Raw genomic sequence first — 13,727 nt, 5'->3', positions numbered from 1 at the left:
TACTTCTGGCTCTGCTGGTAACTTTCTGCATTGTCTTTGAAAAGTCACCTAAAGTCTTTGTTCCTCTGTTTATTCCTTTATTTCAAAAGCATTGGGATAGAACTTTGATGATTTTAAAATATTTTCAGATTATCAGAAAATGTCAGGTACTGAAATTTGCAGGAGTTCTTCCTGCAAATGAACAACAAAATGTCTATCACTGTTCCCCCTAAATAGCCAAATCAATAATTTTTTTTCTTCCAGGCAACAGTTGCTGCATTTGCTGCAAGTGAAGGCCATTCACACCCACGAGTGGTGGAGCTGCCAAAGACTGAGGAAGGGCTGGGCTTTAATGTCATGGGAGGAAAGGAGCAGAATTCACCTATTTATATTTCTCGCATCATTCCTGGAGGAGTGGCAGAAAGGCATGGTGGGCTCAAACGTGGGGACCAGCTGCTTTCAGTTAATGGAGTGGTATGTGGAAATTTGATAGAGCTTTCATTTTCATCTGGATTTTCATTTTTCACAGCTGTTCTAATGTCATGATTTAAAATGCAGCCTCATGAAACAAAAATAATTAGTTCTGTGAGAGACCCTTCAGTGTGCGTTTGTGGTGTAGTGAGGCACAGCTCCACCAACAATTTTGTGCCATTACAATTTCTGTTGTAGTGGAGAGTGCTTAAAGAGCTTCATTTCAAATCTACACTAATTTATGAGGAACCTATATCCTTAATTGATAATTCTGTAAATTCCTCTTGCAGTAAAAGATTAATAACAGACTGTCGTTCTTTCATTTCATAGCCCTTGAGGCACACAGCCCTTTCCAAGCACAGTGATGATACAGTGGCACTTGTGTAGTCTTGTGACGTTCAAGGCCATTTAACACATAAAATTGAAAGAAATTTGGTAAGCAGATTTGGTACTGATTAGCAGTGGAGGGTACATTCTAGATTTCTTTTAGTGATATTCATCCAGCTGTGATATCTTTGTCAGACAAATCAGCTGCACAAATGTTCCCATAGAGGGAGCATGTATGCTTGGTAAAAAGGTACATTTTTTTATGTGGTCATTTTTCACATAAATGTGAAAAAAAAAAAAAAAAGGAGTATTTTGTAGTAATTCCACTGTGAATGTCAATATAGAGGTAAAAAATAATGGGCTGTTGGAATAGAGGACACATAAGGCTCTGACTTCATGATATGGGTCAAATTCTGCCTTTCATTTTGCTTTGTGTTCTCTTTCACAAAGGAATGTAAAGTACTGAAAAGATAAGGATAATCATTCATATAACCTTACCCTTCCCTTTATGAACATGTCGTCTTTTTCCATGCAAACCTCCCTCTGACCTTGTATTTAAATGCATCAGAGGCACAGAGTAGCAGTTTCTGAGTCCATTGAGAAATCTTAAGACTTTAAAACTTAAATTTCTTCTTTGTTGCAGGCCCATAAACAATAAAAATGTTTCTGTGTTTTCATCTGTTTCTCTCATTCTCTTTCTCTTGTAACAAAATATTTGTGTAACACTTCAGACAGATTTTTTACCATTTCTTCTATCAACTATCATGGTCTCAAAAGAGAAGCACTAGTTCTGAAAACTTGCTTGTACCAAATAGCAATGAGAACGGAAAGCAGACCCAATGAAAAGATTATTTAGTCTCCCCAAAAAAGAAATAAATAGAATATTTAAGGAAAGTTGGTTGTCTGAACACTGATTTAAAGTTGATCAAAGAATTTTGTTGTTTCTTTTAACAAGTGATTAAAAAGGCAGACAAAAATAGTTTCAATTTACTAATTGATAAATGGTTCTTGAAAAATCATTTTACTGTCAACAGTGTCTAGGCAAAGACCAGAGCGGAAAGTGGTGAACATTCAGATGTCAAGATATATTGAATTTGACCCTCTTGTCACCTCTATTTTATGATTCTCCAGTCAAAAATTTGATGCATGTGCTCTAGAATATATATTTAGGTAATGAAGCAAAAAACACAGTTCAAAATTCCCAATTACTTGTGGACACATGAGAAAGTTGATTTAGAGATGAAAGAGGAATAATTTTGTATTTAGAGTCTAAAGAACAGAATTCAAAGTTTGAATTCAAGTTGCATACTTGAAATAGTCACAGAATCATAGCATGGTTTGGGTTGAAAGGGACCTTAAAAATTATCTTGTTCCAACCCCCTACCATGGGTAGGAACACCTTCCACTAGAGCAGGTTGTTCAGAACCCCATCCAACCTGACTTTGAACTTCCAGGAATGGGACATCGACAAATTCTCTGGCAATCTGTTCCAGATTGCCACCCTCACAGTAATCAGCAGCAGTTCATAAACCAGTCCTGAGCTTTAGTCCACACAATATAATTTGTAAAAAGGCAAAAATTATAGCAGTGATTATTTTTTTGCAGACAGCTTGAGATGGGACAAAAAAAAATTAAATTTAGCATTGTTCATTGGTACTAATTCAGTCTGTGATTCTCTTAATTTAGCTGGAGAAAAGCAAATAATATACAGTATGTGCAGTAGAACAGACAGCTCAGTGGTGGGACATGAAATTTAAATATCTGTAACTTGTTTGTGCTCAATCACTGATGGTTATCCAACTTCATAATTAGCAACATAAAATTAGAGCTGTGTGTTCAGAATCCAGATTTGTTATCCCAGCATGACTGGGGAAGAGTGTTCCTTGAGCTGTTTCACTGCATGTTTAAAAAAAAGTGTTTTCTCATTATGCTGGGGATTTTGTTACATACTTTTGTCCCACATCCCCTAAAAAGAAAGGAAATTGAAAGCAGTAAACCCTGCAGATGGCTCTACAAAAACACTTGCCTGTTGATATCTGGCAAAGATTCTGCATTTGTCAAATACCTTGTGTGAGTCAGATACAAAAGGATGCAAAATAGATTTAAATGACTAATTTGTCAACCAAGTATTTGTTTAGAGATACCTAATAGAAATATTCTTCTCTGTCTCCCAGCTTGTGGGCTAACAGATTTTTTCTTTTTGTCTTCAGGAAAAAGATTTTTTTTTTCTTTCAGATTTATGGCAAGTCTGTGAACCAGGATAGAGTAATGGCTGGTATTTGCCCACACAATATCTGCAGTTCTTTCAGCTGTTCTTGTCTCTATAGTATTTTGCATCCTCCTCCTTGACACAATCTGCCGGTGCAATAATAGAAAAAAGGAATAAGTGTATATAAGTATATGTAATAAAAAATTACATGTTAAGTACATATATACTTTCCAAAACAATTTTACCCATTTGGTGGGCAGTTCTAAAGGAAAACGAGTGTGTCAGATCCTTGCAATGTCCCCCACCAGCATAATCCAGTCAGCAAAGTACCTTGTATAGGAATGACCAATACCAGCAGGAGTCCTTTGTCAAGCACAGCCTTAGAGGTTTGCAGAGGCAGAAGAATTCCAACAGCAAAACTCCCTTTGCCCTTTCATTTTCCCCACTCCAATGGCCTCTACTATTTCTCTTGTGCAGCTGTTGTTAAGCAGGTAAAATTTTTGTAATACCTTGAAAATTGGAGTGCAAGCAGCAGCAAAGACATTAAGAGCAAGTATAACAATCATATTAGTAACAGCTGAAAACTGTGATTGTCAAGACTGAGTGAGGTGTGTTCAGAGAGCAGGATTTGTATTTACCAGTGCTATGTTTCCCTTTGTTTTTTTCCCCCTCTTTGCTTATAGCTCAGAGCATTAGGCTTAATTCTGTATCATTACTATTCAGATCAATGGGAGTTTTCCACTGACCTGGATAGCAGCAAAGTCAAACCCTTCATTTCTAATTAGAAAATACTGTCTAAACTGGAAGAACAAGGCTGGGGACAAACAGGAGAGAAAACAAACAATCATGAATTAAAGGCAGTTTGCTAGGTTGTTGAATGAAGTATTAAAACACACCATCTTGTTATTCCCCTAAAAAACAATCACAATTTCTTATTGGTGTCAATAAGACCCATCCAGCACTTTGAAAGCAAACAAATATTTCTACTTCACGTAGCTTGGGAGATTACAATGTTTATTCAAAGCCTGTTCTAAGTTCATGCTGTTGCACAGCAAAACCAAAATGACACCACTGAATATCCTCTCATTTCCTCTGAATGTCCGTGCCTGACCATGATTTACAAGCAAAAAAGGAAGTACAAAACAATGCCAAATCTTGTACACTTTCTCTTAAGGGGAGACTTATATTTCCAAAAGTATGGTGTACATAAGAGTTTTTAAAACACAGCAGGTAGTAAAACTTTGATTTATTTTAAGTGGGAAGAAAAATACTTATTTTTAGATGATCTAAAATCCATGTGAAGGCTGCAGTTGTTCAGGCTGTTGGGTTTTTTTCAGAAAGAAAAGAGGTACTTTTATTTTTTTGAATACATCTTATAACACATGGACAATCATGCACCATTAGAAATTTTTTTCCCTTTTTCTTAAGGTGCATAACAATACACATGCCTAAAAAGCATATGACTCCAGCCAGTCCACTTAATGGCAGAAATTGAATACTCTATTTACAGCCAAGTCGCTTCCCTGTTTTGGAAATTTACTGTTCCAAGCAACAATAGCATAGAAATCAGGGCTTGAAAATTGATACATGCCCAGCAGTGCATAAGTCTTACTTAACACTTCCTTTTTAGTGGTCCCTTAAAAAATGTAAGGTATGGAAACTATGTAAAACTCTGACAAGCTTTCCATATGAAAAAGACACGGCCCTAGACCAAAGCACCATTTTCACTATTCAATCTGCTCTCCCTGCTGGCAGAGTGTGGAAGGAGAGCACCACGAGAAGGCGGTGGAGCTGCTGAAGGCGGCCAAGGACAGCGTGAAGCTGGTGGTGCGCTACACGCCCAAGGTGCTGGAGGAGATGGAGGCTCGCTTCGAGAAACTGAGAACTGCCCGGCGCCGGCAACAGCAGCAATTGCTCATTCAGCAGCAGCAACAGCAGCAGACTACACAGCAAAACCATATGTCGTAGGTGAGAGGATTCATTGTTCTTCCCTGAAGTCCACTGGCAGCACCCAGCCTGGGCCAGCTGCTTCCAGGGGTCTGTCAGGAGAGCATCTGGTGCCAGAGCCCATCTCAGTTCCAGACAGGAGCAGGGCAGCCCCATGCCTGGGCACCTGCCTGGGGATAGAGACAGGCTGGGACATGAGCCCACAGGTGGCCCAGTTTAGTGGGACCCCATGGCTGGGCAGGTCAGGGCCATGGGCAGCTGGAAACTGGCCATGCTGGGGCAGGGGGTAATGGTCCTAGGGGCTGACATGAGGTCCTGAGCTGTGGATAGGATGGGGGGAGCCCCAAGGGGGACAGTCAGGGGCCTAGAGGTACCCTTGGGGGCCCAGCCAGCACTTACTGCAGATGAGCAGAGCTTATTCTTTGGTACATTTCCAGATGATTTTTTCCCAGTAAAAATGCATTTTGAAAAGAGGTTAAAGGCACTAGCAAATTCTGGAGCCAGTTTCCAGCTAATAACCCTGAGATCAAAAGCCACTGAGCGCTTCTGGCTTACCTGCAAGTGAAAGAAGTCCTGGGAACATTTTTTTTATATTAACAACCAGAGCAGACAAATAAGAACATGCCACCCAATCTAGATACTTTAAAGCACTTTCAACTAGTCTGTTGCCATTCTGCAATAAAACATCAAGATTTGCTGGTGGTAGGTGAAGAAAAGTCTTCCAAGCTTCTTCCTTGCAACAGGGGACCCAAACTTCATTCAGGTTACTCTGCAGAGTACCTGTAAGTGCTTGCTTTTGGATACAGTTTGGTAGGAAGTATTTCATTCACTCTTGACTGACATTCAATATCACAATAGCTGCCAAGAGGCTTGCAAGTTTCCCCGTGGTATGTGAGGTTCAGAAATACTCTGTATATGCAGTTTTTCTGAAGTCAGTGAGAGTTTGTGCTATGAATACACTTATAGACATGCTCCATAAGCCTAAGTAAAATCAAGTAGGAAGCATGTCCCAATGATTTACATCCAAACCCTCATCTCATAGCTGTTTGTTCCCAAACAGTATGCATGTACTAAAGAGTCAACAAGTGACTTAGAAAACTCCCCCAAAGGTCAAAATCTGAAGTTCCCAGTGATGGTTTCATGCTTATTAGTATTGACACTGACCTCTGTTGGAATTCAGGAGAAAACACTTCGTAAGCACCCTGTCCTGTGACCACCAGAATGCCAGATTTGTTGATGCAGACAAGGGCCCTGAGAAGGTTTTGAAGCCCACTTCAGAGCCTTAACTCAGACAAGAAGTATAAACTGTAGTATTTCATGAAGTGAGTTTGGGGTTTCTGTTTAAAACAAGGCTATTGCTGGAGACAGACATACACGTGAAGTTTTTAAATTTTTTCAGTTACTTCCTTAGCAAGTAGGGAAATTTTGCTGATTTTAAAGTGAAAGAGGAGAAAGGCAGGTAAAGACAGCCGGCAGGTAGAGACAGCCAGCAGCTTAACTTCCCAATTCTTTGTGCTTGCTCTGAGGAATGTGCTTCTTTAATTCTAGGTTGTTCTCAAGAAAGAAGAAGCCTCAATCAAGAGTTCAGTAATCAAGCAACCAGAGCTGTATTCTAGTATCCCAGCAAAAGCAAACAACTACAGGAACATGAAACAGAATTCATCTGGAGAATGTACAGAACCAGACTAAAGTGAGCCATAGGGAGGGAACCATCATGATAAGGCTTTTCAGCACTCAGCAGTCACAGATACCTTTTAGTGACTCTGTTCCTAATGACAACAGCATGATTGGTAAACCCTATGAAACAGCGAAGTCCAGGGCTTCCAAATAATTCTGTTTGATCTCATGTTGCACTCCTTACTCTGACAAATTTCTAGTTGGCTTTCTCTAGTCACTAAAAGTTTTGTTGAAGGAGGTTAAGATGGGCTGCTTTTGAGAGCAGGATCTTTCTCTCTAGAGTTATCTCCAAAACTGAAAAACATCAGTTAAAAATTTTGTCACAGACATCGAATTCGTACATCACGCTTCATAACCACTTTGTACTATATATTGTAGAGCTGTTTTAACCTAACTTCCTGTTTATAATTTTCAGATTTCCCTCTGGAAATAGCAATTTACTATATTTATAAAGTATTCCATTTGTAGAAGCAATTGGCTTTTTACTCTTGGTGTTTCCATATATTTTATTATGCATCAACAGAGTGAGAAAGTTTTAGGTCAACTTTAATTTTATTAGTAGTAAAGTTAGGGAAGCCTAGAACTGTATTTTTAAACGTAGGTATTGCTTGTATCTATTATAGTTACTATTCAGAAATCTATAACTGGATATATTATATATTTATTCCATAAAATATATATTGTCTGAATGTAATTATTAGAGAAGTAGGGTCTTTGCTTAGCATGTATTGCAAATGTAGTAAGCTAATGTTAGCAAAAGACCGAGCTTTGTTTGGCAGATATTACTGTGATAGCATAATCTCTGCATTTCTGTATTGTTTAATTTATTTTCCAGTCTAATGTTAATATATTTTAGAGAGGAGGAAGTGTAAGTTTTTTCTTTTGAGACTAACACATTATCATTTAAATCAATTTGAAATTAGAGTTCTGAGGTTTTGGGTTTTTTTAATTTAAACCAAATTGGAATGTGCAAGCAAAATCTGTAAGTTCTTAAGTTTACATGTCTGCTTTTCCAAAGAAGATAGTCAAAGCTGGAAGGCTGTAAATGTCATCTGCTTTCAAGAAGATAAGAAAATGGACCCCCAAATTCTAAAAAAAAAAAAAAAGATCATTTTTACATGCCTTCTGTGCTTCGTTAGAAAAGATTTGGGGGAGAAAAGGGGATTAAGGGAAAACCATACAGTCATTGCATGTTGAAAACTCCTGCTGATGTCAGTGGAAGTTCAGTAATGTGAGGAATGAATTATAGAAATGGTCAGAAACAGAGCTCTGGTTGTGAACTAGGAACAAAGTCAGAAAATTAATATATTGGAGGATCCATTCTCAAACAGAGACGAAGCAAAACGGGAAATTGGCAGTATCATAGGATATGTTAGAAACCAAATGCAGGCTAGCCAACAGTCTTGACAGTGTTTGATCAGTGTAAGTAGCCATTGAAAGGAAATTACTGTGTTTTTAAAACCAAACAGCATGAATTCATCTAGAGAAGCATCATTTTATACAGAGAGCTAATTATATTCAGTGGTCATTGGTGACAATATCAATTAAGACAGTGGAGTTTGAGAACTACCAGAACTAAAGATGAAATATATTGTATTGTGCTCTGCACGGTGTCTTTTTATACTTAATAAAATTGTACGTACCTATTTTAAAACTGTTCTCAAACAGGCATTGCTATTAATATTGATGGTATATAAGTTGTTATTATGACTGCATATAACTGTTCTGTATCTCATCACTACAATTTGAATTACACTGATAGCTGCATTTTCAGAGACCAAGTATTCAGGTTTAGTCAGCCCACTGTACTGCATTTTTCCAAACCGCCTCTCCACCTCCTTCCCTCCTCTTCCCCAAAAAATTTGAGTGGAATGTGCTAATTAATAAAGTTTAATAATGGACTCTCATTCATCTAGAGAAGCATATAAAATTCATTTTCATATATTATTATTCAATAAATTATTTATACACATTAACATTAACATTCTAGTCTTTGCCAACGTTTAACAGTAAGAACTGTCGATGACTTTGAAGTGGAAACAGGAAGAAATAACTTTCTGTTGCTTTTCATGCCCCTTACTGATCAATAAAACATACAGCTACTTAATCACAGAATAACCACTGTCCCTAAGCCTGTGATATGGTTTTGCTTGTAGCCAGTATTTTCATTTATGATTTAAATGTATTTAGTCCTGATTCAGCATGATACTTCCACATGTGCACAGCTGAATTAATATCCAGAAGAAGTGCAGGGAAGACAAGCCTTTCCACATGTAGGTCTGCAGGTATTTGTGCATTGTATTTTAACTTTGGTCTCACGGCCTTTGCTGTTACACTACACTAAATTGATATTCTTTCAGTCAACTTAGTGAGTTTTATTGCCTATATTTACTTCTGGGGCTCCCTCACATTTCTCTGCAGTGGCAGCAAACTGAGGCAGGAGATCCAAGATGCCTTTTTTGTCTCTTTATTACAGTAACTAAAAGAGTATTTACACACTCTTGCATCATGTTCACTTGCACCAAAGATCCAGATGCAGGATATAATAATAATAGAGATTCGGGGTTGGTGACATTTACTTAGTGAAGTTGATGGCTCTGCTGTGCTAGCCATAGTTTTTCTTTGTGACATTTAATCTGACTGACACTTTATAAGGTATTGAAGAATAGGCTTTGATAAAGCAAAAAGCTTGCCAGCTTGAATTTCAGAATTATGCAGAAAAGTGTCTGGAAGTGCTAAGGACCATTCCATGTGTAAGCAGTGGATTATTAGCTAGAAGCAGTATTGTCCATCCATAAGTGAGACCGTTACCATGTCCAGCATTCAGTAAAACAAAACAGATTTCTAAACCTGAGTATTCTGAGCCAGTTTGCAAGAATGTGCTGCCTACTGCAATACACATCTGATGAGACATACAGCTCATTGTGCTTAGCCATGAGAAGGTCAGGATGAATTAGGGATGTGCTCAAACAGTCTTGCAAACAGACCCATGTTAACCCTGCTTGTCCATGAAGTGAATGCAGTCTGTACTAGCAGAAAGGTTTAGATATATGTTTAATAAATTCATTGTCTCTACCTTCAGCCATCCAAAATCCAGCAGTGGAGTTTACACTGACTGTTTCCAAATTCAGGAGTTAGAGGTATCCATTAAATGTAATTCATTGCACCTGTCTCTGACACACATCTTAAAATAGAGTAGGGCATTCTGTTAAAAAGATCATAAGCAAAGCCACTACTAAACAACTTAAACTACTAGCTTGGAATAAATAGTGGCATTTGAGGAGATGTTGCTGCTGCACTCATGCATTATTATTTCACAGTGTTGAAATAATAAATAAAAAGTCCAGTGTTTGAATTCCCTAATCCTAAACCTCTACATTCATAGCTCAGACAACCAAGAGGTCTTGCACGTATTCTGGTTTGTAAGGAGGTTCCTGTTACTAGAGATGTCTGTTCTGAACCATTCTCAGAAATTTAAAAGCTCAGCACAGGTATTGTTCACAAAATGCTTTGGTTGGAGCAGATGGCAACAAGCTTCAGCCTGTGAATGCTAATAGCAGAACTCTGTACTGCCGCCCCTAACACTGGGCTAGTGTGTGTGCATTTTACAATACTTACAACCATGAAGACGAACTATTGTTTTTGATTTCTGGTTACAAACAGATGCACAAAAATGGCAATCATTAAACTTCTACCATAGGGATCTGGGATAACAAAACTTGTCCAGTTCTGAAATATAAAACGTGCAGCTATCTAGGATTAAGTAAATAGATTACAAAAGCAGATGTCTAAAAGGAGCAGCCAAGATCCAAGAGGGAAAAAAGTTACATAGGAGTTTAATCTCTAATTAGCTTTCAATTTACTTTCTTACACTTTCACATATTCTTGTCAACTCATTGACCACAAGAGAAGCATATGATTCAGCAATTGCAGTTCCTGTTGTCAACATCATAAAGATCTGATAAGGTGAAGGAGTACCTCTTCTTTTCCTTCCTCTCTGAGGTGGTCTCTCTGAGATTTGTGAAGCTGGTTTGTGCTGCAAAAAGGTGATACCCAAACATATCCCAATCTTACAGAGACTTTATTCATTAGTCCTATTACAGTTTCTCCCCACCAGCAGTTCTCAAGTTGAGAGAACTCTTAAGTGTTTTTTCTCAAAGTGAGTATGTTAGACACAAATTCATGTTCTTTTCAAGGAAAACTATATTAAGCCTGAAGCTGTAAATCTTGCCCAACCTTTTAATTTTGACATCACAAAACAGACCAACATAAGTTGCACTTATGACCAGTTGGAAGCCTGAGATTAGCTTGTGAACTGGCCCAATTAAAAACTGGATCTTGGGAGATGCTTCCATAATATTTCTGTTGAGATTGAAGAAACATAAAAGACAGTTCAAACCTCTGAAGTACAGAGTAGCTAGTGCAGCACTACAGAAGAGGGAGTATACTTAATTTTTTTCCCATTTCATATCCACGAATACTTCTCCAGAAATATAGACTATTATTTAACCTGAACAAGTTACTTTTTTATGTTGGGAGGATAAACCATGTCTCTTACAGCAGTTTTTGGAAAGAACAAGACAAAATGCTTAGCTGAAGCAGCATGGGAAGAATTCTGGGTATGTTAAGGTAGCCATGAACAGTTTGATGGGCCAGAGTGGCCCCAACTCAAAAGAGAGCATCTGAGAGAAGAGGGGTACTTCTTGATCTCTCTTCCTATCACTCCACCTTTTGGCTTCACTATTTGCCTTTGACAAGAGCCCAAAGGTCACCACAAACCTATTCCATCTGAAACATTCGTCTACCCTTCTTCCCATGTGAGTTTCCTGTTGGCTGAGCATGATCACCTACAGTCTCTTCAGCCAAGTATGGCATTTAGGCTTTGCCATGTCTACCTTCTGGAGTACTCTGCTCTTCACTTGCACTCCATATCCATTAGCTGCCCTCTCATGGCCACCATAGTCAGCTGTCTTACTTGCCTTACACGAAATAATTGCACTAGCCCTCAAGGATAGTGAGGAATGGGGGAAAATACATTGAGAGGATAGAAAAATGGTAGATAAACCTTGAAAAAAAAACAGATATGCCAAGAATGTCACCTCTTTCCTGAGTCATCCCTTTTTCACCAGGGTTCACTTTTATTTAATTCCCTCCTGACAAAGTACTCTTTGCCATGACAGTGACTGTGGAACAACCACACATCCTCCTCTGGCTTGAAAAACAGCTCCTTGTCTGGAATCAATGGACATTAAACCTGCTTGAGGCATTACACTGTGAATTCACACACATGCAGTAGGTCAGAGTTACTGTGCACACACTGAACATATGAGGTTTACAGGTGAAGAAAATCCATCATATCTGGCATGTAGACCCATGCCTGTCTGGAATTTCACAGGTGAAAACATGGAACCAACTCCTAGCAGCATCTAAACACTGAGTGCCTTCAGCCATCCAGTCTGAAATATATTATATAAAGACATCCAGGAACCCGTGTTTCACTCGTTTTGAAATTCTATTTCAAAGTTTAAAACTCTAAGCAATGAGAAAGCAAGAGCCTTTCTTAAACTCCCAGGGATCAAACACATAACAAACTATTAATTTTTCTAACACCATACATCAAGTGCAGAATTTACACCAGCACCACCTTTCAAGCTTCAGTTTTTTTGCATGTTGTCCTTATCTGTAGGGTTAACAGAAAGAAATTAAACCGTTGGGTCTTAGCACCCCTAAAGCAAAACATAAACTTGGTAATGTGAAAGGGGTTTAAGCATCCATTAACTGAGACTGAAGTGTAAGTGCTGACTGAGTCTTTTGAGCAATGTTTGTCTCCACTATGTGTATGGCACTGTAGCAGGTTTACAGCCCCCTTGAACGAATCTATCTCTGTCCCCCTACCTCCACCTGACTCCGTTCCGTGGGCCTGGCAGGTGGAGCTCGCAGCTGAATAAATATGCCAAGGGAGACGCCTAGTGTAAAACAATGCTCATGGCACCGAGAGCTCCTCGTTCCGCTGTCCTTGCTCAGGGCTTCTTCCCTCCCAGATTAAAGACCTGCACACAGCGTTCGTTCAGCATATTACCACACATTTTACAGTGGTGGGCAGTTCAGAGCTGAACTCGATTTACATGTAAAGTAACACCACAAGAGTGAATACTCTCTGTGCTAAGAATGGCAAGTAGCAATAGGATTATGGCAATAAGGGCAATACTCTCACCTGAGTAATAATTCTAGTGTTAATGTAAATACTGCTTAATGAAATCATTAGACTGCACACAGGGTCTGATCACACTTCACTTGCTGCTGCTGCTGAAGATCATACATGCGCTGATAAAAAAAAGTCCCAAATGGTAGGCAAGTCCTTCTACATTGAAGTAAGCGATAGATGAAGCAGCACGTCTCAATGCCTTGCTGAAGGGAACCAGGCAAACCAGGTGCAGTAACAAATCGATGCAAGCTGTGACAAATCTCCCGCTGCCGTAGCTGCTCTGCTGCTCTGCCTTTAGTGATATTTTTTTTTTTTCCCCCAAAGATAGCCATCAAATTGAGTTTCCATTGTAGCTGTGATTTTCTCAAGGATGATAACAGTCTGTACCACTGCCTGGCACTAGTCTCCTCAGAGGAACACCCAAACAGAATCCTGGATCATTAGATTCAGGTGTAACTATGGATTAGCTCTAGAAGCATTTTTATGTCTCCCCTTCTAGATACTCCTATAATTTCTTCCTCTACCAACTTTAATCAAGGCTTTGATACTTAGCTGGAGTATGCAGGCATCTTAAAGTTCTCCTTTTTTTCAGCAGTGAAAACAAAGTAAGAGCTACATTTTGAATATACCACATCTTATATTCTCAGGCAGGTTCCTATCTAAAAGGCCTGGGAGAAAGCAATACTTCTAAGAACCACCAGCTTGACAAATACAGAAGCCCTCAGAAAACTGTCACTAGTGTTTAGAAGAAAGGACAGAGAAAAGAAGTCAAAATGAAAGAGCAGTCCTACCTTCAGCAAGCTCCAGAGGTAATGCCCAGGCTCTGACAACCTTCACTGTTTGTTAAAGACCAGATGTCCTGTTCACTTTTCCTGCTCTGATGATGGTGCTTAATAGCAGCCCAAATTCTCC

General features: G+C 38.9%; 1 protein-coding gene across 2 annotated transcripts in view; it reads left to right on the top strand.

Annotated features, from left to right (window-relative positions):
- The window catches only part of LIN7A (lin-7 homolog A, crumbs cell polarity complex component), a 46,434-nt gene extending 37,850 nt beyond the window's left edge, over positions 1-8,584 (top strand). The window contains exons 4-6 of one of the 2 annotated variants that reach the window (XM_066319224.1): positions 244-453; positions 4,742-4,950; positions 6,482-8,584. In XM_066319224.1, the coding sequence (XP_066175321.1) occupies positions 244-453; positions 4,742-4,950; positions 6,482-6,524 (462 nt within the window). In that variant the 3' untranslated portion in view covers positions 6,525-8,584. Of the gene's footprint in view, positions 1-243; positions 454-4,741; positions 4,955-6,481 lie in introns of both variants that reach the window. The other variant, XM_066319225.1, reaches the window with a different exon arrangement.
- The last annotated feature ends 5,143 nt before the right edge of the window (positions 8,585-13,727 follow it).

The sequence above is a fragment of the Sylvia atricapilla genome, chromosome 5 (assembly GCF_009819655.1).
Source record: "Sylvia atricapilla isolate bSylAtr1 chromosome 5, bSylAtr1.pri, whole genome shotgun sequence".
NCBI lineage: Eukaryota > Metazoa > Chordata > Aves > Passeriformes > Sylviidae > Sylvia > Sylvia atricapilla.
This window is presented reverse-complemented; position numbering and strand designations above follow the sequence as displayed.